General features: G+C 42.8%; 1 protein-coding gene across 3 annotated transcripts in view; it reads left to right on the forward strand.

Moving 5' to 3' along the window:
* Positions 1-26,748, forward strand: part of SERGEF (secretion regulating guanine nucleotide exchange factor) — a 235,763-nt gene that overhangs the window by 175,237 nt on the left and 33,778 nt on the right. The window contains exon 11 of one of the 3 annotated variants that reach the window (XM_050755420.1): positions 2,477-5,021. The exons of the other annotated variants lie outside the window; for them this stretch is intronic. Coding sequence (XP_050611377.1) covers positions 2,477-2,544 — 68 coding nt within the window. The 3' untranslated portion in view covers positions 2,545-5,021. Of the gene's footprint in view, positions 1-2,476; positions 5,022-26,748 lie in introns of those variants that run through there. 3 annotated transcript variants of the gene reach the window in all.

A 26,748-nucleotide genomic window follows, 5' to 3' on the forward strand; every position in this document is an offset into this window, starting at 1 on the left:
GGCAACGTAAGATTTGCTCAGCTTGGCTAGAACAAAAATTGTCATTGGTAGGGGAGCATACATGACAAGTATGGAAAGATGACTCATATATGCAGCTTCGTGTGTGTATAAACACACACATGTTACTCACATCTCCTATGCATGTGCATTGCTAACCTAAAATACTTAGAATTGATTAGAAGCATTGGGTGGATAGATATTATTTCATCTCTCTTTGATTTGTAGGAAAGCAATGTGGTCGGAAGAAAGAGAGCTAGAGTGGGAGTTGGGAGATCCAGATGTTGCTCTTGGTAGCACCCCATTCAACTGTATGATCTGCACAAGACATGGAACCTCTTTGGGCCTTATTATTATTTGTAAAACCATCTGGGCCACTTTTTGAAAATCCTTTGGAGCTATTATCAAGAGCCTTGAAGATGTCCATTCACTTTCATTTATTAATTCATATCCTAGAATTCTCCTCTAAGGAAAGATCTTAAATATGGAAAAAGCTTTATGGTTAAAGATGTTCATCATAGTCTTTTTATAATTTAGTAAAATTAAGAGCTACCTAATTTTACTAACATTTGAAACTGGATAAAAGATGACCTCTCTGCTTGACTAATTTGTAGTGTTTATTAAGTAAGAATTGCAGCATTGGTCATGTAAAAATGAAAACAAAAAGCCATATATGAAAAATATACTGGGAAATATACTTCCCAGTGTAGGAAGCATTGTTGATGTTATCCACACCCTTCATGATCCAGACCCAGATGTTCACATCAGCTCTCTTTGTGCCACCACTATTTACTGTATATAGTGACCTCACTATGGTGACTTTAGGACATTTTCCTAATGAATACCTTTCATCCCTATATGCTTTTATATGTCTGGTTCATTCCTCCTGAAATGCCCTTCCCTCCCTTGTCTAGCCATGAATATCTGCTCTTCTTCTAGTCCTGCTCTGTAGATGTCCCTGACTTCCTAGGTAGAATCAGGTGCTCCTTCATCCTTCTTTCTATATAATTTGTAACTTGACTCTAACACATATGTCTTGTGTTATAGTCTTCTTGTCTGTTTCTATCTCTGCACATAGACTGGGCCTTTCTTGAGGGTCAGAACTGTGTTATCAACAAATCCCTAGGACTCAGCAAAGTGCCTGGCAGTTAATAATCACTCAATATATGAATGAATTTTTACTTTTTTATTTTTGATTTTTTGCTTTTCCGTGTTTTCTGCATATTTTATAATGACCCTACATTGTGCTTATAATGGAAGAAAAATAATAGTAATTCATTTACTCATTTACTTTAACAAGGTGACTGGCCTAGTTGAGAGGTTCTCAAACTTGGCAGTGCATAAGAATCACCTGGAGAGCTTATTAACATGCAGATTCCCTGGCCCCTAGACAGACTGCTTGAGTCCCAGTCTCCAGGGTAAGGACCTGGAATCAGTATTATTAGCAGGCTAATAGTTACTGGGCTGCTCAGCCATGTCTGAGAAGCTTTGACCTCAGTACTGCTAAAGCCCTTTCAGCTTAAAATCTTTCTAGTTCTTGGATTGGCCTCCTATCCCTTGCTACCCCTGCTATGAGAGGCTTTAGCTGGAGCGCATGTGGAGCAACAGGCCATACAATGGAGAATACCTGTACTAGCTTCATTATTGGGCTCCTCTTCTGTGCCAAGGACTGCTTTATAAACAGCATTTTAAAATATCTATACAATCATATTTTAAGGTCAGTTTTATCATCTCCATTTTACAGATGAGAAAACTAAGGCAAAGAGAAATTGTGACTTTCCCGAGGTCAAATAAGAAAACTTTGCATCCTATGTTTCGATTCAGTTCTGTCAGACTTCAAAACTGGATCTAGAATTTCCCTCACTGCTCCTCCCTGTCCCTCCTCCCCCCAAATAAAGGAACCCCAGCAGGGTCACACGCAGCCCTGCTGAGTGCAGATACCCTCTGCCGTCTACTCAGGCATGTGGAATTAGCATCCTTGGGCAGCAATGCACCACATAAGCAGAGGCTTGCATCTCACCAAATGTGCTCTGGCGCCCACCCACCTGCTTACAGGGTGCAGTGAAGCAGTGGAATTCAATTTGCAGCAGTGACCTAAGAAGAGCTATTTTTAGTAAGAAAGTAGGTCAGGGGCTGCAGCGGTGCTGCCTGAGAAAGGAACAGCCTCCCGTGTCACCGGGAGGCCTGCTCACTTCTCACACGGCCAGTGTGGAGGTGAGGAAGGCAGATCTGACATCCTCACATGACTGCAGTTGTAATCATTACTGTGGAGCCACTAGGGGGTAATACGCACACACATCTAAGACACAGAGGCTCTTGTCTGGGTTTGCTTAAGGTCTTGGCCCTAATCTTCCTCAGGAGATTAGAATCCCTTCAGGAAACACCTCTAACATGGTAGGAGGCTCATCTAATTGTATACCTGCTACATGCCAGCCGCCATTCTGGGTTTGATATGCATTCTCTCGTTTAATCTTTGCAGTATCTCTGCAAGGTAAGTATTATTATCCCAGTTTTGCTGATGTGGAGATGGAGTTGCAGAGAAATTAAGAGATATACTCAAGATCACACTGTTCATGTGTCGTGGAGCCATATTTTGAATCCTGTGAGAGACTTCAGTGCCGATGATCAGATGAGCGGACCATCAAACCATGCCGGAGGTGATTTTTTAATTATCATTCTGCCTCTGCCCCAGTTTGTTCAATACTTCAGAGAAAAAAAAAATACAAAGGTGGCTTTCTCCATCTGAACCTATCTGAGTCAGGACAGGAAAGAATACCCAGGACACAGACCCTTTCCCCAGAGGAGAGAATACATCTCTACGTACTGCTGTCCCATCATCAAGCCCAGTAGTTGCCAAAAACAAACCAACCACCTGATTTCCCTGGGCCTGGAGTGTTTCAGAATCCTCTGCCCCACTTGTTCTGCCATGTATTAACTGCAGAGCTGTGGCAAATTGCAGGGCACTCACTGGTGATGCACAGGTGGACACGAGCTTGTTAACAGAATGCAGTAATTGACATATCGTGATTCATTATGCACAGCACGAAGGACTCTAGTAGAAGCCCACTTTGTGGCCAAGCGCTGCTGGCACCACCAACCTTGAGAATTTGTTCCTGGCGCCGTTTTGGCTCTCCAGCTGGAGAGCACCATCCCTTTAGGGGCCAGAAGCAGTCTGTGTCTTCAGTCTTATCTGCCTCTACCTCCAGGCAAGGAGTAAGGATACTTCCGTGGTCCCAGGCTGCATGACATTAGAGGGAGATTATTTGTTCATTCATTCACTCAACAAGCATTTAAAAAAATCTGGCCAGGCATGCAATGGAGAACAAGACAGATAGTTCCTGCCCTTGCAGAACTTAATCATCTGGTGACTATCAGAACTAAAAATTTCTAAGCACCCAATTCCCAATTCTGTAGACCTGGAAGTGGGCCCTCTCTGGACGTTAGTTTCTCATCAAATGAGTAGAAAAGAGAGAATTGTATTGGTCAATTTCTTTTAGCTCTAAGATTTCAGAATCTGTGGTTATGGATTATAAACATGAGTCACAGTATCAATCTTAGTCATTTGTATCCAATGCCAAAGGAAAAAAAAAATGAAAATCTCAAATTTCAAAATCTGGATGGGAAACATGGACACAAGCTAATTAAATTACTTCACTTACAAATGGGAAAAATGAGGCTAAAAGAAGGGTGTGTCTTGACTAGTATATCAATGAACAGAGCCAGGATGGAGAGGCCAGTCAGCTGAGCCCAAGTCTTGAGACACCCCAGTCCTACTGAGGCTGCCTCTTCACTCAGCACTGCTGCTGTGCCCCTGTTTGGAACCCTTTCTGCACTTGGCTTTTCTAACAGTGAGCTCTACTGAGTCTTCTACTTATACCTCTAACCACTGCTTCTGGGCTTCCTTAGCAGCCCCAGGGCCCATGGCCTGATGGCCTGAGAGTAGAAAAGGAAGGAGTAGGCTTTGATAGCTGAGCCCCAGAAGGTAAATCAAATTTAACTTTGTTATGCTAAGGCTGCCAAAACAAAAAGGACATGAAGAAGTTGAAGCAGAACATGTAGAGTTTGCTGACAGAGTTCTCGAACAAACAGTTACAGAGGCAAACCACAGTGAAACAACAAAAGAAGGGAACCTGGTGGAGATGGCTGCTGAGAAGTTGCTCCATGAACTCAGAGGCCCTATATAATGGCCTACCTACACTCACTGTCTTAAAGCAAGCTTATCTAACCCGCGGGCAGCAAGCTGCATGTGGCCCAGGACAGCTTTGAATGCAGCCCAACACAAGTTTGTAAACTTTCTTAAAACATGAGGGGTCGTTTTTTGTTGTTGTTGTTTCGTTTTTTTTAGCTCATTAGCCATTGTTAGTATACTTTTTGTGTGGCCCAGTTCTTCTTCCAGTGTGGCCCAGGGACGCCAAAAGATTGGACACCTCTGACTTAGAGCCTCTCTATACCTCTGGCCCATGTCTGTCTTCTACATATAACCAATGAAAGGAATCTAAAGTTGGAAGGGCAGGGGACCTTTCTGATGCTCTTGTGAGGCAAAGGGATTGAGATCACTGCAGAGAAGTTGGCAACAGGGGGCCCATCATGTTTTCAGTGGCCAGGACATCTCCATTATGGATAGAGGAAGATGCGAGGCTTTAGCAAATACTAAAATGCTTATTTGTCTATTGCTCTTTCTTTATGTCCATCACAGTCTGGGAACCAGTACCTTGAAGCACTATCCTTGATTAATTTATAATTTTCTGCCCTATACTGACTACCTAGGAAAGAGGTGGTCAGAGGTATGAGAGGGTGAAAATACTGTTCTTGATTATGGAAACCTATATCCATTCTGTGTGTCCATGGATAATTTTAGTCTTCTAAATTGATTTGTTATTTTCCATGCCTTATTTTTATAAAGTCATTTTTTAGTAAACATATAACATTGTCAAGAGCTACCTAATCCATGTACATAAAATGTCATGTGAATGTATAAATGTATATATAATGTATAAAAATAAAATTATTCTAATTTTTAAAAAGTGACTAAAGGTCATTTAACTGTGATTTGGATGCCTGAGTCTGAAGTATTGATTCCTGTGTGTCCTTGAGCTAGTCACTTCCCCTTTCTGCCCCTCTGCTCTCACACCAACAAAGTAAAGAGTCTGGATCAGTGGTTTTATTCACCTGGACTATTCTATCAAATCACATGGGATAATTGTTAAACATATACACTCCTGGGCTCACTTCCAAATAAGTAGAACTGGGAATTGGGTGCTTAGAAATTTTTAGTTCTGATAGTCCTCCAGGTAATTAATTTCAGGTGATATAGCCAAGTTTTGAGTAGTTGGTCTTCCTTGAACCCCTCTGGTTCTGATGTTTTAGGATCTTTTGCCTTCTTTCTCTTTGCTCAGTGGGAACATTGTTTTCTTTTCCTCTCTTCCCTAGAGTGCTCCTCTCACTAGACTGTGAACCTCTGAGGAGGAGGGCCTGTATCTTACCCATCTCTTTATCCCCGTCCTCCAGCTCAATGTCTCACACACTGATAGTACTCAGTGAGCAGTGGGCACAATGAAGGGAAGGAAGGAATGAATGGGCTCTCATGGCTTTATACCACCTATACACATCCAAGTAATGTCCTTAATTTTTCCTGCATCCTCAGTCACTATAGATTTCTTCAGAACGGTAAATGGAAAGAGCACAGAATTTAGAATGTAAAAAAACTGGATTTGAATCTCAACTCTTTCTCTTACTGTGTAGTGATTTCTCCCAAGTCATTTAATCTCTTTAAACTACAGTTTCTTTGATTGTAAAATAAGGAGTATGGCACCTGTTGCTTGAGATTGTTGTTAGGATTGACTTACTACATGAAAATGTGGATGTAGAGTGCCTGACATATAGTAGGAACTCAAGTATCTCAGCTTCTTTTCTTCCTTTACATGCCCAGTGGTGAGTAACAGTAAAAGGAGGGAGGAAGACTCAGAAGAATAGATCAATCTCAAGCCAGGCCACAGAGGATGGCAATATGGTTCATTGTCATCTCCTGGCTTCCTGCGACACTGAGGTTCTGACTGAGGGCCAGGCATCTTGGTGATCCTCAGCTGCTCAACCCTGGGCACATCAGAATTCAGACTTAGAATCTCTTGACTTTAAGTGTGGCATGTTCTCTCTGTTTCTGTGAGCTACAGGAGGTAGAAGGAGAAGTAACAAAAGAAATTCAAGGAACTATTGTAGGTTGGGGATCCTTATGCAGGCTTGATGTCTGGGCTTGCTGTGAGAAACTCAAGTTCATTTCAAATGGTTGGTTCTCAGGGCTAAAAATCTGTGCATTGGTTTCGTTAGCATATCAACTCTTCTCTTCACACACTCTGTGTTGGAACTGCCACAGCATGCTGCTTTTCATAAAAGTCTGTCTTTCAAACCAAGTCCAGCTGTTTCAGTCCTAGAAGGCAGCCAGATTAGTTCTCTTCTGGGCAAAATGGTAAATGCTTATCACTCCCCACAATGCCTCCAGCACCACAAAAATAACAGCCACCCTTTACTGAGTGCCTACTGTGTTTGAGTCCTTTGACATCACTATTAGTGGTTATTATTAGCTCATTTTATAGGGCAGTGGGTTATGATTAAGACTGTAGGCTTTTAAGTTTGACCGAGGTTCAAATCTTGGACCCCACCATATTTTAGCAAATCCTCTCTGAGTTTCTGTTTCTTACTATCAAAAAAGGTCTAGTAATGTATACCTCATAATACTGAAAGGATTAACTGAATACCACATGCATGGTACCACGCCTAATGCACGGTAAGAAAATCCTCAATAAATGTAACTGTGGTAATGATGACAATGCTGTGGTCTCTTCATCTATAGAAGATGGTTCGCTGTAGTGGATACCAGAGAGATGAGGAGAGGTGGCAAAAATATCAACAGTTTCTGTTAATCTAAGCGAGACTCAAGAGAACCTCAGAAATAGTATTAGAAAGGGACCTGGTATGATTGCTTGGAATAAACTCAGTGAATAGCTGCAGTTTATTATTCATTCAGCAGATTTTTATTGACTACCTACTATGTTTCAGGCCTGTGCTAAAAGCTAGAGATCCTATGATGATAAAACAGACATGATCCCTTGCCCTCAAGGAGCTTACAGTATTATGGAAGGACTCAGACACTGTTAAAAAAAAAATTGCACCAGTCATGTAAAATTACAGACTAGGATAAATGCTATGAAAGAAAGGGACAGGGTACTCTGAGAATGTATGACAGGGGTCCTCACCTACTTCCCATGATCAAGGATAGCTTTGCTGAGGAATTGACATCTGAGCTGAGATCTGAAGGATCACTAGGAGTTATAATTAGATGAAAGCAGTGGGTAGGGTGGGGAGAAAGCTTTCTAGGCATATGGACAAATGTGGCCCTTATGGTGAGAGGCAGCTTAGCGCTTTCAAAGAAGTTAGAAGGTCAATATGATTTGAGTACAGAGAAAAGGCTGGAGGAGGAGATTAGGGCCTTGCAGGCCATGTGAAGAATCTTTTTTCTCTTTATTCTAAGCTCATAGGAATCACAGAAGGATTTGAAGCAGAGGTGGTTATGTGTATGTTACACATGGGAAGGGCACTGTGCTCAATTCGACATTTACAAAAGATATTTCCAACAATGACTTTGAGAATGGATGGAGGGTGCAAAAGTGGGTGTGGCAAAACCAGTTAAGGAGGCTTTTGCAATGGTCCCAGCAAGAAATCATGCTGGATAGAGCTAGAGAAGTAACAGTGGAGATAAAAAGGACAACGTGATTTGAGATACTTAGCAGGTAAAATTAGCAGGACTTAATGGTGGATTGAATGAAGCTGTGAGGAAAGGTAAGATGTGAAGCACAAGCCCCAGGTTTCTGGGTGCATGAGTGGAAATGGCCCTGCCATTCACTAAGCTAAAAGTAAAAAAAGTAGAAGGTGACCAGGTTTGGATAGGAAGATCTGATCTGAATTTGAACACGCTGCACTGGAGGTGCCTTTCAGACATCTGGGTATGGATATTCCATGCCTATGGCCACCAAGGGTAGGCCACAATGGCCTTAGAATGCCCCAAGCAATCTCACCCAGATCCAGCTTCTCTGGTGGTCAGGCTTGTTTAGTAGCTGGCCTGAGGACTTATGGTTTGCTTCCCACCCTTGTGGTTCGATTTCCTTACCAGAATATCGTGAAAGGGGAGAATTCAGCCTGAGAAGGAATAGGAACGGTCTGGGGAGAGACTCTGCTGCTTTAGGGGAAACAATTTAGGTATTGATGCGTGTTGTTTGAGATGTTTTTTCCAAATCTGTGAGTGAGATATTTGTGTTTGACATGTGTGCTTTTATTTATTAAAATATTTGCTATTAATATATATCTACTATGTGGTAGACACAATGTCAAGTCAGAAAGGACCCATGGTAGTTTGGAAGCGACACCCCCAGAACCCATCTGGCTTTGCTGTTCTTATGATCTTAGAGAATACTAAATTTCTAGGCTGCTGAGCGGCTGACTTTTCATCAAGGGAACCTGTCGTTGAGTTCACGTGGTTGGTTTGTCAGGGGCTTCCTCTGCAGCTGCAACTCCTCAGTCTGTCTTTGGGGGCCTCTCTTTTGCAGTCTCCCTAGACAGTAACTACATCAGTGCCGGTTCTCCACTTTGAACAGGGCTCAGCTGGGCACTCTGAGCCGCCCCACCCTACCACTGCTATGTGTTCTGGTTTGTTGCCTGAAAGCAACTCTTTGTGTCCAGATGAGCAGGTGAGGGTGAGGGAAGTGTCAGAGGAGGTTTCATGTTCTTCTGTAGAATAGCAGAGGAGAGCTGGACTGGTGGGCAGGAAGGGGGGTGGTGGGCAGAGGTGTGACTCATCAAGCCCTGGCACCATGTGATAGGATCTGTGAATACCCATGTAAAATAGATACATGCTTTAAGAACATTTGCCTTGTGAAAATCTAAACTCACAAGCCACATGAATTTGGAACAGCGATTACCATCACAAAAGGGAGCTGGTATCCTTTAGAATATCCTCTAGTGTATCTAAAATGCAATGTAGTGAGGGACGAAATATTTATGCCAGTTTAGGCACTCAGGGGAAGCTGGCATTCTCTATGTCAGTGGAACAAAGAACTTCTTATAACTGGAGCAGATGGTGAGCCCCTGTCAGGGCAGGTGATCCAGCAGAGGCCAGACGACCATGTGTCAGGTGGGACAGAGGAACTGCTTCCCATGGTGGACTGAGAATCACAGCTCTAAGATTCTCTGATTCTTGGCTTTGCTTTCTGTCTTGAAAAGTAAGTTTGCCTTAGGCAAATCTGCCAAGGACAGATGTGTCCTTGAAGTCAGAAGGACCTAGGCTAAATCTCAGCTCCACCTCTTCTAGCTATGTAAATTAAGCAGGTGGCTCTCTGAACCTCCTTCTTCCAGTCTATAAAATTAGGTTTATAATTCCTTGCAGAGTTTTGTGTGTATAAGGGTCAAATGAGTTAAGTCTAGGAGCCAACACCTCAGGGGAGAAACCTTTGGAGCCTCTGATCAGCTGGCAGCCGTGTGGCGTGTGCGCGTGGATGGTGTGCACATGGCTTGAGTTTGCATGCTCTGCACAGGGAGAACATTCATTGCTCCACGGAACACAAATTCAGGGCATGTGTCAGCTCACTGGCAGCCTGGGGTAGGCTGGGACACGCTGTCCTGTTCCTGCCTGAGGACTGACACCCACTCAGCAAACAGCCCACCCGGCTTAAGTTTCCCCAAAGAACTCAGTCTTCATTACAGAGAAATCCTTTCAGGTGCCGAGAGTGGCATGTTTCTTGCAATCTGACCCCTGGAAGAATTCTCACTATGTCCCTTTCCCATGCCAACTCTTTACTAAAGCGGATTTTATGAGGAATTATTTTTCTAATGTGTTGGATAAAATCCTAAAGCGTGTCTCTGATGGTGTCTTAGGAGGTTCACAATGTTTTTATTTTCATGGGGAGCACTAAGAGGATGTAGACTAGGCTTTTGTTGGGGCAAGCATAGTCATTGTAAACTAGAGGCTGCTTGCCACCTGCAAAATCCTTGACACCTCACGCAAAATTCTGGCTTCATATGTCACCATCTAGGACACCTGAATCATTCCAACTTGAAGACATTTGTCACTGTTCAGGGTATCCAACATAGTCATCACAGTTCCATTTGTACACACAATGAAGCTCTGTATTTACCAGTTATTTTATCTGCCTAGCCTCCCTGTGGGCTCTGGAGGGCAGGGTTCTTGGCCCTTAATCTTATTCAGATTAAGAGAACATGGCTCTGCAAGGTGCAATAGTTTGTCTGAGGTCACCCAACTAATTATTGGCAGAGCTGTTTTTCAAATCCTGGTCTTCTAAGGGGCATCCTGACATAATGAAAACACCATCCAGCATTTACATCCCAACAATGGCATTCATGAACTGTATGACCTTGTGCAAGCTAGTTATTATAAATGGTTATTGATATTAATAATTAGAGTAGAATTTACAAAGCACCTGGCGTGGTAGTAGGTGCTTTACACTATATCTCATTTTCATTCTCACACTAGACCTGTGAGAGGGGTTTTATTATTATCCATTTTACAGATAAGTATCCTGAAACTCAGAGTGCTAAAGTAGCTTTCCCTATCTGAGCCCCAGTTTCTCTATAAAATAAGAATATTAATATCTCCCTGGGAGGGTGATGATAAGGGCTGAATAAGATGACATGTGTAAACTGCCCAGCACAGAGCCTGGAATAGAGGAGGTGCTCAGTCAATACTTGTTTCCTTTCCCTAGTTCCTCCTCTGACTTCTAATCTAGTGGTCTTTCTACTGTACCCCACAAAATACATTTGGAAGCTAAGGTCATGCTTAAGTCCTCTCCATAGCTCTCTCCATCACACTCATCCCTACTGCCCAGAGGCCACTTCAAGTCTCTCTGTCAGATACTGCCTGTTTAGTTTTATGCCAGTTCAGGAAACATCATCCTTCCCTGGCATTCTGCACCACACCCCTGACATTTGCCCCACAGCTGTGTTCTGGACCGCTAAAGCCTACCCTGGCCTCTCTAGCCACAGGGCTTTCCTCTTTCCTCACTTTCTCTAAGGCAAATACGAGTTGCTTCCCTTACTTTGACATTTTACCTGGACTCTTTCATGTTGTTACGTTGTGCTTCATGAGAGGCCACATATGGCACACAGGTCTTCTGACTTCTAGTGCTGTGCATGCCCTGAAGGTTACTATCTTCGTCTGTTTGGTGTTTCTATCAAGGAATACCTAAGACTGGTTAATTTATAAAGGAAAGAGGTTTATTGGCCAGGCACGGTGGTTCACGCCTGTAATCCCAGCACTTTGGGAGGCCGAGGCAGGCGGATCACAAGGTCAGGAGTTCAAGACCAGCCTGACCAACATAGTGAAACACCGTCTCTACTAAAAATACAAAAATTAGCCGGGCATGGTGGCAGCACATGCCTGTGATCCCAGTTACTCAGGAGGCTGAGGCAGGAGAATCACTTGAACCCAGGAAGCGGAGGTTGCTGTGAGCCGAGATAGTGCCACTGTATTGCAGCCTAGGCAACAGAGCGAGACTCCGTCTCAAGGAAAAAAAAAAAAAAAAGGTTTACTTGGTTTATAGTTCTGCAGGCTGTATAAGAAGCATGGCACCGGCATCTCCTTGGTTTCTGGTGAAGGCCTCAGGCTGCTTCCACTCATGACAGAAGAAAAAGGGGAGACAACATGTGCAGAGATGGTGAGACAGGAAGCAAGAGAGAGGGGAGGTGCCAGGCTCTCTTTAACAAGTAGCTCTGGCAGGAACTAATAGAGTGACAACTCACTCACTCCCCACAGAGGGCATCAAACTATTCATTAGGGATCCACCCCCCTTTACCCAAACATCGCCCATCAGGGCCTATACCTCCAATATTGGGATCAAATTTCAACATGAGGTTTAGGGGAACTCATTCATTTGGCTTTCAATAAATATTTATTTATTTAGCACTTACTCTCAGCCAGACCCTGTGTTAGACAAAAAAGTACTCAATTAGTATAGATCAAGTTAATACCTAGTTTCAGCTCTAAAACTTGGGGACTGGGGTGTGGGGTATGGTAAGGAAGAAGAGAAGGGTATCACCTGGCAGTGGGTAGATTTGAGAGGTAACAGACCTGACTGCCAGGAAGTACCTCCATAAATTTGAGGGACTATAGAGGCTAGTTCTTATACCTCTAAAAGATAGCTTGGAGAAGTGAAAAGGGGAGCTATTTCTAAAGAATTCATCCATTCAGCAGTCTTTTAGCAAGTACCTTATCTGTGGCTGGTGTTCTGCTGGTGGTGAATAAGATAGGGCTCTGTTATTTCGGACTCCCCTTCTCTCTGGGGAGGTAAATCTGTAGATAGGCGAATCTCAGTGAGTGGTATAATGGCAAAGGAGAGTCCAGGGAAGGTGGGAACTTCAAAGGAGGGGACTTACTTTTCATAGGGGAAGGAAGGGGAAGTTTCATAGAGAAACTGTGCCTCAGAAGGGGATTAGGCAAGAGAGCATTCCAGAAAAAGGGAATAACACTTGAAAAGGCCCAGAATCCTTAAGGAAAGGAGTATATTCAAGAAATAGAAAACAAGACGGTGTGTTTAGGAGATATGCGCTGATGTGTTACATTGTTGATTGTACCATGAAGGTCCTTGTGTGGCATGTTGAGGGTATTGGACTTAATCCTTAGGCATCAGGAGGCAATAGAGGTCTTAAAGCTGTAGTCTAGTTGATGGAAAGCAAATAGCTGTCCTATTGAATGCTAACCATTCAAATCCCCATTTTCTACAGAGTCTGGATGCAGCCTCAGAAATATTCTCATGAAGGAGGCATGAAAGTATGAGGCTTTCAAGCAAGCCCAGTCCAGTAGACCTTGAGTGGATGCCCTTGGCCCATATACCTGTAGTGCTCCAGCAAACTCAAGGCCTTCTTGCCCAATGGACATTGGTCCTTTTTTCCAGGAAGCTCTTTTGAACAGAAAGTCAAGCTCTTTTGAAGAGGATAAAATGTGCTGGGCTAAGGAATCAGGAAGTAGCCATTAGTCTGTAACCTCACTGGTGGCTGTGATTGTCTTTGCCAGCTCTGTATCCCTAGCATCCAGCACAAAACTTGGCACATGGTATGTGCTCAGTGATGTTTGCTGAACAAATGAACAAGGAAAAGAAACTAATCAACTCCCTACCTAACCAGTCAACCATCCAACCTGGGTTCTAATTCCAGCTCTCGAATTTTCATTCTCTCAGCTGTACAACCACCTGGTTGTTCTCTAAGGCCCTTCACACTCTACTACCCTAGGATTATAGGGTGATGAATAGTTCAGAGCAAACCCAGTTATCATTTATAATTCTAATATGCCTCAAATTTAATCAGAATAAAATATCAAAATCAGCAATTTCAACATTTCAGATATGCCTTCTAAAAACAGAACCTGCATCTGTCTCAGAGTTGTGAAGAAAATGTATTAGGTTATATTAAACAGCAAGATTGTCCTTTTTGTAGGAAAAAAATAAATTAAATCTTGTCTTCCTGACTAGGGATTTTAATTGGGATTTGAGTCAGTTTGATCTAAATTTGAGCATCCATCCAGAGAACATTTATTGACATCTGCTATGAGCAAAGTTTTATGCTAGGCATGAGGGAGATAGGAAAATGAATAAGATACAGGTCCTTCCAGGCAGGAATTGATGGTGTAGTTAGGGAGATAAAACATATACATGCTTGACTATGACCCAGGTGGACAGAGAATAAGCAGAGACAGTCCAGATACAGGGGTAGGAGTGTCAGAGGAGGAAATCCTTTCTAAGTACATCATATATGTAGGAAGTCTGCCTCTTACCACAACCCTAGGGCTCCGAATTTAAACTGAGCCATTGTGGCTATGAGGATGTGCTCTGTGGATTGTGCTCTGTGCCATGCGACTGCCTGGAGCTTACAGTCATCCTCAGCCATCAAGTTGAGCACCTCAGCCCAAACTGTTATTAGCAACGAAAATCATCTTAGGCCTTAATGAACAGTGTGCACATACTACACTGCCAAGCTTGGTAGCATCTTTTTATGGCTTGTATCCTTGGGGTTGATTTCAAGAAAAAGTCATTCACTGTAACACAAATCTGTATTTCTTGTTTTATCAGACTGAAAACTATTAATAATATATTTGTCCAGTGTGTGCTGTTCTCCGCCTTGGCTGCCACTGAAATTCAGGACCTAACTAAAATGGGATCATCCACTTTCCAACATTTATCCAATTAGTTGTCAAATGATTCTCTGTGCAAGGCCCTGTGCTAAGTGGGTAGGAGACATACACAGGCTCTGCTCTCAAGGAGCTGACAAAAGATGTGTGAACCAGGCCAAGGGGAACTGAAATACCAGCTGAGAGAAGTACTAGAGGGATCAGAGCAGAAAAAGTTTGTTTTTAGCCTATGGGCACAAAGAAAAAAATGTAAAGGAGATCCATGTGATTTGGACCTCAAAAAGGCAGGAATCATACACATTGAAATAGGTGTAGTAGGATTTCTAAGATAAAATAATGACAAACACATTGAGGAAGCAAAAAACTTCAGGCTTGTTTAGGAAAGTAGGAATACTTCAGTTTGGCTAAGGGGAAGAGGCTTAAAAAGGGTTGGGATCACATCATCACAGAGGGCCTCTTCCTCAGATTTCCAGGGTAAGGCATTTATATATTTAATTCTATGGGCACTAAGATGCCTGCTTAAAAACTTACTAAGTTTAATAAGTAAAAACTTAATAAGTTTAATAAGTTTTTAAGCAGGTGTGAGTTGGAAAAATCCTAGAGTTGGAAAGGATTTTGGATATAACCCAGTTCAGCACTCCATCTGTATTAGTCCGTTTTCATGCTGCTGATAAAGATATATCCGAGACTGAGCAATTTACAAAAGAAGGAGGTTTAGTTGGACTTAACAGTTTCATGTGACTGAGGAAGTCTCACAATCATGGCGGAAGGCAAGGAGGAGCACCTCACATCTTATGTGTATGGTAGACAGGCAAAAAATGAGAGAGCTTGTGCAGGGGAATGTCTTTTTTTCAAACCATCAGATCTTATGAGACTTATTCACCATCATGAGAACAGCATGGGAAAGACTTGACCCCATGATTCAATTACCTCCCACCAGGTCCTTCTCACAACACGTGAGAATTCAAAATGAGATTTGGATGGGGACACAGAGCTAAACCATATCATTCCACCTAGCCCCTCCCAAATCTCATGTTTCCTCACATTTCAAAACCAATCATGCCTTCCCAACAGTCCTCCCAAAGTCTTAACTGATTTCAGCATTAACTCAGAAGTTCACAGTCCAAAGTCTCATCTGAGACAAGGCAAGTCCCTTCTGCCTATGAGTCTGTAAAATCAAAAGCAAATTAGTTACTTCCTAGATACAATGCGGGTACAGGCATTGCATAAATACAGTCTTTCCAAATGGAAGAAATTGGCCAAAACAAAGGGGCTACAGGCTCCATGGAAGTCCAAAATCCAGCAGGGCAGTCAAATCTTAAAGCTCCAAAATGATCTCTTTTGACGCTGTGTCTCACATCCAGGACACACTGATGCAAGAGGTAGGTTCCCATAGTCTTGGGCAGCTCCACCCCTGTGGCTTTGCAGGGTACCGCCTTCCTTTTGGCTATTTTCACGGACTGGGGTTGAGTGTCTGCAGCTTTTCCAAGCACATGGTGCAAGCTGTCATTGGATCTACCATTCTGGGGTCTGGAGGATGATGGTCCTCTTCTCACAGCTCCACTGGGCAGTGCCCTAGTAGGGATTCTGTGTGGGGGCTCCCACCCCACGTTTTCCTTCTGCACTGCCCTAGCAGAGGTTCTCCATGAGGACCCCACCCCTACAGCAAACTTCTGCCTGGGCATCCAAGCTTTTCTATATACTTCTGAAATCTAAAGGAAGATTCCCAAACCCCAGTTCTTGACTTCTGTGCATTCACAGGCTCAACACCATGTGGAAACTGCCAAGGCTTGAGGTTTGCACCCTCTGAAGCCACAGTCCAAGCTCTACATTGGCCCCTTTCAGCCAGGGCTGACTCAGAGCACCAAGTCCGTAGGCTGCACACAGCACAGGTACCCTGGGCATGGCCCACAAAATAATATTTTCCTCCTAGGCCTCCAGACCTGTGATGGATGGGGCTGTTCTGACATGCCCTGGAGACATTTTTCCCGTTGTCTTGGGGATTAACATTCGGCTCCTCGTTACTTATGCAAATTTCTGCAGCTGGCTTGATTTTCTTTTGTAGTGCACTGTCAGGCTGGAAAATGTTAGGCATTTTCCAAACTTTTATGCTCTGCTTCCCTTATAAAGCTGAATGCTTTTAACAACACCCAAGTCACCTCTTGAATGCTTTGCTGCTTAGAAATTTCTTCCACCAGATACCCTAAATCATCTCTTTTGTTTCACAAATCTCTAGGGCAGGGGCAAAATGCTGCCAGTCTCTTTGTTAAAACATAACAAGAGTCACTTTTGCTCCAGTTTCCAACAAATTCTTCATCTCCATCTGAGACCACCTCAGCCTGTATTTCATGTCCATATCATTATCAGCATTTTGATCATAGCCATCCAACAAGTCTCCAAGAAGTCTCTAGGGAGTTTCACACTTTCCCACATTTTCCTGTCTTCTTCTGAGCCCTCCAAACTGTTCCAACCTCTGCCTGCTACCCACTTCCAAAGTCACTTCCACTCTTTCGGGTATCTTTTCAGCAGCACCCTACTCTACTAGTCCCAATTTACTGTATTAGTTCGTTTTCACACTGCTAATAAACACATACCTGAAACTGAGCAATTTACCAAAGAAAGAGGTTTAATTGGACTTACAGTTCCATGTGGCTGGGGAGGCCTCACAGTCATGGCGGAAGGCAAAGATGAGCAACTCACATGTTATGTGGATGGTAGCAGGCATAAAATGAGAGAGCTTGTGCAGGGGAATGCCTCTTTTTAAAACCAACAGATCTCATGAAACTTATTCACTATCACAACAACAGCACGCGAATGATTTGCCCCCATGATTCAGTTACCTCCCACCAGGTCCCTCCCACAACACATGGGAATTCAAGATGAGAGTTGGATGGGGACACAGCCAAACCATATCACCATCTCACACATAATGACAGAATCCCAAAAGGGGAAGTTACTAACCCAAGGTCAGACACCTAGTAAATGATGGTGCTGGAGCTGGGGCCAGAACCAGATCTTCTTGCTTCAAATATAGTGGACGTTTTACACTCTATGATGAAATCTATGCTCCGGAAAGATTAATGAGGCTTTCTAGGGGAGGTAGTTTGAAGGAGAAGCCAGAGTCAGGGAGAGCCTTGGAATGTTTTTACAGTTCAGATGAAAGGTAATGCACAAGATCTTTAATTAGGGCTTTGGCAGTGGGCTAATGAAGAAGGGGCTGATGGGAGAGAACATAGAGGTCTAGACAGCAGGACTTGAATGTGGAAGACAGACAAGAGGGAAACTTATCCTGTCTTTAGTTACTGTTCTTTACTGAATTCTCACTGGGCTCCATTTGGTAAGCTGTCTCAAAGTGGAAAAGAAGGGGTGTAGAGCCAAGATAAATATATCAGACACCTCCAGTATTTCCCCAAATGAGCCTCTTTGCAATTGTTGTTGTTGTTCCTCTTCCGTAGGAAGGCCTAGTTCTTTTCCAGAACCCGACCTTCCAGCTCTTAAGTCCTCAGAAATGGGATCCATTTGCCAGCTACCATTCTGGCTTCATGATTTTACTCATGGGCTCTTGGCACTGCCATCATTTTCTGGTTTAGGCTTTGCCACCAGGCCCCATGAAGGTGCCATACATGTGACTTGTCTCCCATCCTATGACTCTAGGTTTGAAACCAAAGCCCTGAGACAATCTGCACCCCATGCTGACCTCCAGAATAGGCCAGGCACCCAGCCTGAAGGAGGGCTCTGGACTGGACTTTAATTGTATAGGGGTCTTGCCCCAGGTCTGTAGACCACTTGTGTCAGAATCACCTGGGGAGTATTAAAATGTGGATTTCTGGGCTTCATCTCATCCTACTGAATCAGAATCTCTGGAGGTAGGTGACATGAACTTGTATTTTTGACAAGTGCACCAAGTGATTTTTATTTACCTAAAGTTTAAGACTCTGCCTTAGATAATTTTTTTCCTGGACCTGTTTCCTTGTTTTAAAATAGGAAAATTATATATTCAATTTACCGCAAAAATAGAAAAGTACTTTGGGAAGATGCTAAAAGTTTATACGTATTTACTTATTACATATTATTAAGTTTACAGTCTTGAGATAAAGAAAATTTGAATTATTTCTCAGACTGAAATACACTGAAAACTGGTAAATGGTCTGAGTACTCACACTTAGAAAATGTGTGCTTACTAAGTGCTATGGTTTGAATGTTTGTCCCCTCCAAAATTCATGTTAACACTTGGTCATTACAACAGCATTGAGAGGTGGGACCTGTAAGAGGTGTTTAGGTCTGCCCTTACGAATGGACTAATGCTGTTATCAAGGGAGTGGGTTCATCCCGACTTACTCACTCTTGCATGTACATGCGTTCTCTCTCTCTCTCTCTCCCCCTCCGGCCCTTCCTCTCTCTCACTTTCTTGCCATCTACCATGTTATGATGCATCAGGAAGGCTCTCACCAGATGCTGGCACTTTGATATTAGACATCTCAACCTCCAGAACTATAAACCAGTAAAAGTCTATTATTTATAAATTATCCAGTCTGTGCTATTCTGTTATAGCAGCACAAAATGTACTAAGACACCAAGTGAATGTATATATGAATGAATAGCTCCAGAAAGGTAAACCCTGAAGAAAGGTCATTAACTTTTTCTTCAACATCCCCTACTTCATGCATTCAATCAGCATTATTCACTGAGTGCCTAATATGTGCCAGGGCACTATGCCAGGCTGAGAATATAAATAGGATGTGGTCCTTGACCTTAAGGGATTGGAGATCAATGTGAGTGTTCAGCGTACTGTGATAAGCACTGGCCCCAGGATGAATAGAGAGGTGGGTATTAGTGCTTTGGCAACAAGAGCAGGAATCACCTCTATCTGGGGCTGTCAGGAAAGGTGTCACCAAGGAAGTGGCCTTGGAGTATAGGATTGTTCAAAGAAGCAGGAAAGCCCCTTTCACAGTCCTTGTCACTTGCTTCCTTCTTCCGTTCCATTAAATTCTGTCATCAATTTCCTCTCCTCCTCCATCAAACTAATCTCAGGAACTCAATGTTTATGTGTTTTTTTTTTTTCTTTTTCAACCTACCCAAATCTGCTTTTACACTCAAAACCAACACTTCAGTTTAGTCATAAACACTTGGTCTTAAAACAATGCTTTTTTGAGGATCAGTGTAGTTTACATTGTTACCCCTAAAAGTTTTCATCTGAAATAGTTTTAAGCTCTATTAGGGATTTTGTTTGTATATTTACTTTTTTACATCAGCCAGCTGATAGGAGGAGTGTTGCACTTTGTTGGTTAGTAGTTGTTGAATTTTTTGGGGGTAGTATGGGGAGAGGATTGGTGACAACCGGTTTTCCCCAGCTCCTTTTTTTTTTTTTTTTTTTTTTTTTTTTTTGAGACAGAGTCTTCCTCTGTCGCCCAGGCTGGAGTGCAGTGGCCGGATCTCAGCTCACTGCAAGCTCCGCCTCCCGGGTTTACGCCATTCTCCTGCCTCAGCCTCCCGAGTAGCTGGGACTACAGGCGCCCGCCACCTCGTCCAGCTAGTTTTTTGTATTTTTTAATAGAGACGGGGTTTCACTGTGTTAGCCAGGATGGTCTCGATCTCCTGACCTCGTGATCCGCCCGTCTCGGCCTCCCAAAGTGCTGGGATTACAGGCTTGAGCCACCGCACCCGGCCAGCTCCTGTTATTTTACTAGATAAATAATCACTATTTTGCTTACCCATAAAGAATAAAGGATTAATTCATGGTCTTCTTTGTGTTTTAAGATAAAACGATAATGGTTAATGAATCAGACTTTAAGGTGGCATAGCCCTTTACAACTTACAACATGTCTTTACTGTTCATGTTCTTCTTTTCTGGTCAAAAGATGGTCCACAAACCAGAGGCAGGGAGGAAGGCGCTAATTAGAAATGGAGAACCTCAGGTACTACCTAAGACCTGCTGAATCAGAATCTGCACTTTAGCAGTATTCCCTGGCAATTTTTATGCACAGTAAAGTTTGGAAGAGACTATGAAGTTAGTGGTTTGTCCCATTTATTGATTAGGACATTGAAGTCTGGAGCAATTAGGGAACTTGCCCAAGGTCACATAACAAGTAGCAGAGCCAGGCTTCAAGCCCTGGTCTATCTGATCACAGTTCAGCACTTTATCACTGTCCTACTAGGTTTCTTTGTGCCGTATTAACTGGTAAACACTTCCTCTGTGATTGATTCATGGTTGTGAAGAAGGAAGAAAGGAACAATTTTTCAAAGTATAAATGCATCTTCTTGGGAGTTGCAAGGGACTAGAAGACTGAACCGGGAACTCACAGGCTGAACCTTGACTTTATGCCAGACACTTGGACAATTATACACAGGAAGCCTTGTTCCCATTTTACAGATGGTAAGAACCTCAGTATTTTACTGACCATGATGAGCCTGTAGGGACTCTTGGGGAAGCAGGGGTTGAATGTGGTATTTAAAGCTCAGGCACTAGGACTTCCTGGGTCAGAGGTGAAGGAATCAGATGTTGGACATTTCTTTTCATCCTTAAAATAAGATTCTCTTCTTGTATGAGGCTTTGACTAATCAGGTTGGGTGGCTGCCCACTTCTTCTGAAGTCAGGAACTTAGGCTTTGGTCACTAGGAACTCCTCTTGATTTATGAACAACTCTGTCTTGTAGAGTAAAAGCGGTTTTCCCAAAGAGGAAAAAATAGCTTAAAAGAAGGCCTTGAAGAATCGAGATGACAAAATGTATTATTTATAAGGACCTAAAATAAGTGCCAGATCCTCCACTTGAAGTGAGCAGGCGACAGCCGTGCGCTGTGTGGAGTAGAGCCCAGCTGACTCCAGCTGGATCCACACGGCAGGGCTGGTCAGCCACGGCTCCGCTCACTATTCCAAGGCTCTTCTCAGAAAGACTCCTGCTGCCGGTGCAGGCCATCTGTGGAACTCATATGAATGTGTCCCAGCTTACAAGCTTAAAGAGAAAATTCTTGAAGGAAACTGGAGGAAATGCAATGAGAATCTGTGGATTGGTAGAAAGAGGCCAGAAACACACACTCATACCTATAACACACACGCATGTAAGATTACATCAACTTCCCAACTTACTCAAGGATACAGACACGTTTTGAGAGCACTCAGTAGATATGGGGTATCTCAAGTCTGCCTTCACTAGCCCCTAGCTCCCTAGCGGAACTTGCAGCTGCAGGTGACACCATCCATGCAGAATAGGGTTGTTTCATCTAGGAGTCAGCCCCTTCTTGCTGCATCACAGGTCTTTTTCACTCAAGGCTTGTCTTATTCTTGAAGAACTTAGAGCTGCTATGTTTTCCTTTAAGAGAATGTTAACAGACATTTCTTACACAAAAAGCTCTTCTACTTTTTGAAGCAAACTAATGGTCAACAAGTCTACATCTTTATCCAGTGGGAAAAAATTCAGATTCAGTGTCTAGGAGTCTCTGATCAATAGCCAGCATTACAGAAAACTCATTTCCTTGTCACTCGTCCTTTGACCCTGGCCTAATACCTTTGTTATCTGGAAGTTTGTGACACTGAGTTAGACCTGAGGATCATTTCCCAAATCTGTTTTTCTGTAGGGCAAGATTCAGTGATGCGGGGGGAGGTAACTGAAGAGTAGGAGGTGATGCCAAGGAATTTCTGAGGGCACCCAAGGCAGGTAGGAGATTGTGCTCCAGCTCCAAAACTGTTACAATGCTTACCAACAGAACAATAGGCTAGGATCTGAACACACACTATAGATTTCAGAGCCTTCTCACCGAACTCTAATTCTTCCTGTTTCATTGTCTTTCTCTTCCTCTTCAAAATTTCTCTTCTGGGATATGGTGACTACACTGTGGGGAGAAATGCTTTTAGTAGCTCTTGCTGTATTTGGAGCTTACTTTGTGTTCTCTATTGGCTGATGGCTCCCTCCTTAGCCATAGGAGCTGGTTGTGATCCAGCGGCCCTGATGCAGTCCCCTGGCAGCATCAACCTGGTTTTGCCTCTGGTTCTCATCTCAAGGCCCCTCCAGTTTCCTCTTATCATAATGGTTGCCCCTAGAGGGCAGGATTCAATAGGCTGAGGTTTACCTGCATGCCCTGGCAGTACAGGGAGCCTTCAAGAAGATGGATATCTGACCTTTCTACCCCCTACATCCCAATTCAGAATAATAAAATCTTAGGCTTGAGATAAATTTTCAGCATTTTAAAATCCAGGCATCTTTTCAATATTTGAATGAGAGGCGGCATTGTATAGAAGAAAGAACACTGGCTGAATTCAAATCCCATCTTCACTACTTTCTGGCTGTGTGATCGTGGGCTGGTCACCTGATCCTTATAAGCAAGGAATGCCTTGCAGGGCCCTGCTAGAGAATAAAGATAATCTAGGTAAAGTCCTGACATATATGATGTGCTTCATACGTAGTAGGGAGTACCATTATCCTGTAAACCAGAGGCTTTCCAACTTTTTCCTTCAGAACACTTGAATTCTTTCACATGTTCTCTATCATGTATGACTTTTAGATTCTTCACAGCCCTGGTTACTTTATTTATTATTATTATTACTATTGTTATTTTTATTGTGGTAAAATATATATGACATAAATTTACTATTTTAACCATTTTAAGCATGCAGTCCAGTGGCATTAAATACATTCACATTGTTGTGAAACCGTTACTACCATCCATCTCCAGAACATTTTTATTTTCCCATACTGAAATGTTGTACCTATTAAACAATAACTCCCACTCCCCATCCTTGCAGCCAGGGCACTCTATTTTGAATAGCATGCTCCAAATTCCTCAGTGTCTTTCTTCCCATTGCAAATGGAAGTTAAAAAGAGCCTTTTGGAAGGGTTTTGAGTTCTTCAAACTCCCACTGGGGAGCCCGAGAATTAAAAGTCTATACCAGTTGCAGCAAACTTTTGGGATTGCAGATGGTTACAAAATTGGTGTCAATATAGCTGCTTTGCATGGAATGGATCTGGCAAAGAGGCTTCTAAGTGCTGATACATTCCTTTCAGAAATATCAAAGGATATGGCTTGGCATAGCTTTGGGGAGAAACCAACAGTTTTTGAATTCTTGAATAGCATCTACCTTATGGTGAAGATTAAATGATATAATTCATGTCAAGTGTATAATACAGTGCTTGGCACAGATCAGGCCCTTATATGCAGGCTTTTGTTACCATAATTCCACTATGGCAGAGATAACATATATGTTTTGGTAGTTAATTCCCATGATAGGTAGATATCATTTTCATCTTACCTGAGGAAACTGAGTCTCTGGGCTGCTAAAACTCCCAAAATTACAGAGCTAATAAGTTATAGAGTAGTAGAGCTGGGATTCAAACCCATACTCTTTCTCTCATAAGATGCTGCCTGTTGTGATACACCAAGAAAGGAACCCTATGGGTGAGGTATACTGACTTCATCTTGGTGTTCCATCTTAATATATACCCTGGCCATTTTCTAGGGTCATATCATCTTGCTGTTTCTTCTTCTTAAAATCATATACTTAATGTCCAAGCTTCAGCGCTTTCTGTATTTACCAGTCCCCATTCTCTCTGTGAATGAAGTGATCACTCACAGTCTTCCATAAGCTCTAAAGTAGGAAACCAAAAGCATGTGTGCAAACCATGGAACTTTCTGGCTTTATTTGATGAGTACCTAAGAGCTAATGAACTGCACATGGAATTTAGAGAAACGTTGACTGGGATTTGATCAGAAAATGGTACTTTCCAGGACACAAACACTAGGTAGAGTTTGCTCAGAAAAGAAAATGCTTACATTTGACTTCTGTGAGTGATTGGGATTCGTTTTCCTTTCAGAAAACAAGAACCAAGTCACGCTCTCTTGCTCTTTCATGGTTGCTAGGAAGCTAAAGCCAACCTGGATGCTCAATTATGGCATGTATATAAGCTCCCAGGGCTGGCATTTGGATACGCCTCCTTTCCATGGTTTTGAATTTCCACTTCTATTTTATTTACTATATTATAGGAATACCCTTTCAAAGGAGATGAGCTTAGAGTAAGTAAATCAATAAAGACTATAAGCACCTAGAGGTCAAGGACCATTTTCGTTTACTTTAGTGTCCCCAGCACATAACTCAGTATCTGGCATATAGGAGATGCTCAGTAAATGTTTGTCAATTGAATGGATGAAAGCGATTAATGAATCAGCGTTCCAAATGACTTCAGAGTGGCATCTCTGGTACCTTCCTTTGGACTTTCAGCTAACAAGGCCATCAAGGTGGAAGCTTTAGAAGGTGTTCCTTGGACTGTGGAGGTCTATCATTAAGAAAGTGTGTGCGCATGCTAGCCATCGGAAATAATAATGGCTTAAACAAGACAGAAGCGTTTTCTCTCACTGTTATGGACTGAATTGTTTCTCTCCAAAATTCATAGATTAAATCCCTAACCGCCAATGTGACTGTATTTGGAGATGAGGTATTTAAGGAGGTAATGAAGGTTAAGTGAGGTCTTAAGGATGGAGCCCTAATCTGATATGACGTATCATTATGAGAAGCAGAAGAGATACTAGGAATTGCTCTCCCTCTACACACAGAGGAAAGGCCATGTGAGGACACAGCAAGAAGGCAGCTATCTGTAGGCCAGGGAGAGACTCACTAGAAACCAACTCTGATGGCACCTTGATCGTAGACGTCTAGCTTCTAGAACTGTGAAAAAAATTAATTTCTGTTGTTTCAGCTACGCAGTCTGTGGTATTTTTTGTTACGGCAGCCCAAGTTGACTAATACATTCACGCATGAGAGGTCTGGTGATATCCCCCACAAGATTGGTATAATAGTTCTACAGATATCAAGGGCCCTAATTATTTCTATCTCTCTGTTTCACTATCCTTAACATAGGCCTTTGTCTTCAAGATTTTCTCAAGGTCTGAGATGGCTACTAGCAATATTCAGCCAGATAGAAGGGAGAAAGGACAAAAAGAAGCCCTTTTAAGGCACTTTCCCTGAAGTGGTACCCAGCAATATCAACTAAAAACTCATTGGCCAGAGCCTAGCTACATAGCCAAACCTGTTATGAAACTGGGAAGTGAGACTTTTAGCTGGGCATATGGCTATCCTGAATAAAATTTGAGGTCTGTTACCAGGAAAGAAGAGGACAATGGATCGTGAGCAGGTAACCAGCAGTCTGTGCCTCAAAGAGCAGGAGAATTTTGGGGAATAAAGGAAGCTGGAAGTCAGCATATCACTCACAAAATAGTCCCACTTCTCAGCATCTGAGCAGTACCCTGAGTGCCCTAAGCAAGGTGATGAGAGGAGATGGGTCTTGCCTACAGATTAGTCCAAGCCCCGTGCTTGACTGTAGGGCACTACTCAGTTTGGGCCTAGCCACCCTCTCAGCCTTCTCTTCCCATTTGCCAATACCTTGCCCCTAGCCCTGTTCCCCAGATATGCCTGCACTTACCTACATTGCAGTTCCCTCTACTTGGGATGTCCTTTGACATTTTAATATCTCATCCATTCTTTCAGGCTCCGTCCAAACTGTTCCTCCTGGGACCACCTAACTTGCGTTCAAAGAGTAGAGCATGGAAAGGGGTTGGGGGAGGGAGATGAGGTGAGGAATACCCTTACAGTGGAGAAACCTGGCAAACACTACCTTGCCCAGGTGACCAAGGTTAACATCATCGGTGATAAATCATGTTGATAGTATATGACTTTTATTTAGTGTGATGGTAAGGACACTTCACCTCTGTGGTCTTCGTTCTCCAAGCCCATAATCCCAGTCTAACTATGAGTAAAACATCAGAAAAACTCAATTGAGGGACATCCTACAAAATACCTGCTAATACTAAAAACTGTCAAGGTCATCAAAAACAAAGTTGGAGAAACTGTAACAGACCAGAGGAGACTAAGGAGACATGATGGCTAAATGTAACATGGTATCCTGGAGCAGAGAAAGGACATTAGGGAGAAACTAGCAAAATCTAAATACAATATGATGTTTGGCTAATAGTAATGTACCAGTGCTGGTCCCTTAGTTGTAATAGATGTACCACAGTAATATAAGATGATGACAATGGGGAAAACTGGGGGAGGGATATTTGGGAACTTAGTACTATCTTTAAAACTTTCCTGTAAATCTGAAGCTATTTTAAAATTAAGAGTTTATTAAATGAAATCTCTGTGCTCCTCCTCACTGACGTTATGACTTCGGCAAGTCACTTGACCCCTGTAGGCTCGGTTCTTCGGTGTAAAATGGGGGTGACATACCTTCACTGCAGAATAGGAAAAAAAAACTTCAGTGAGACAGTGTGCTTGACAGCACTTTGGAAACAGCAAGCCTCGGCCCTTAGGATGGCTTTGGGTGCTACCCACATTATTGTTCAAATGCAGATTCCACTCCTGCCTCTCTGAAACTCCACACAGGGAGACATTCCAGAGGTTTCCCCAAATGCCGCTGTTGCTGGTACCTAGCAAAACCCTGCCCTCTCCCCATTTGGAGTTCTTTTTCAGCCAGAATTTCTGTGCGGGTAACTTCCTCTTCACCTCTCTTGATAGCTTGCTCTTATAGACTAAGATTACATTTTTATTTTCATATTTCACTTCATTTTTCCCCCTTGAATTCAGT

This window comes from Macaca thibetana, chromosome 14 (genome assembly GCF_024542745.1).
Source record: "Macaca thibetana thibetana isolate TM-01 chromosome 14, ASM2454274v1, whole genome shotgun sequence".
NCBI classification, from domain to species: Eukaryota; Metazoa; Chordata; class Mammalia; order Primates; family Cercopithecidae; genus Macaca; species Macaca thibetana.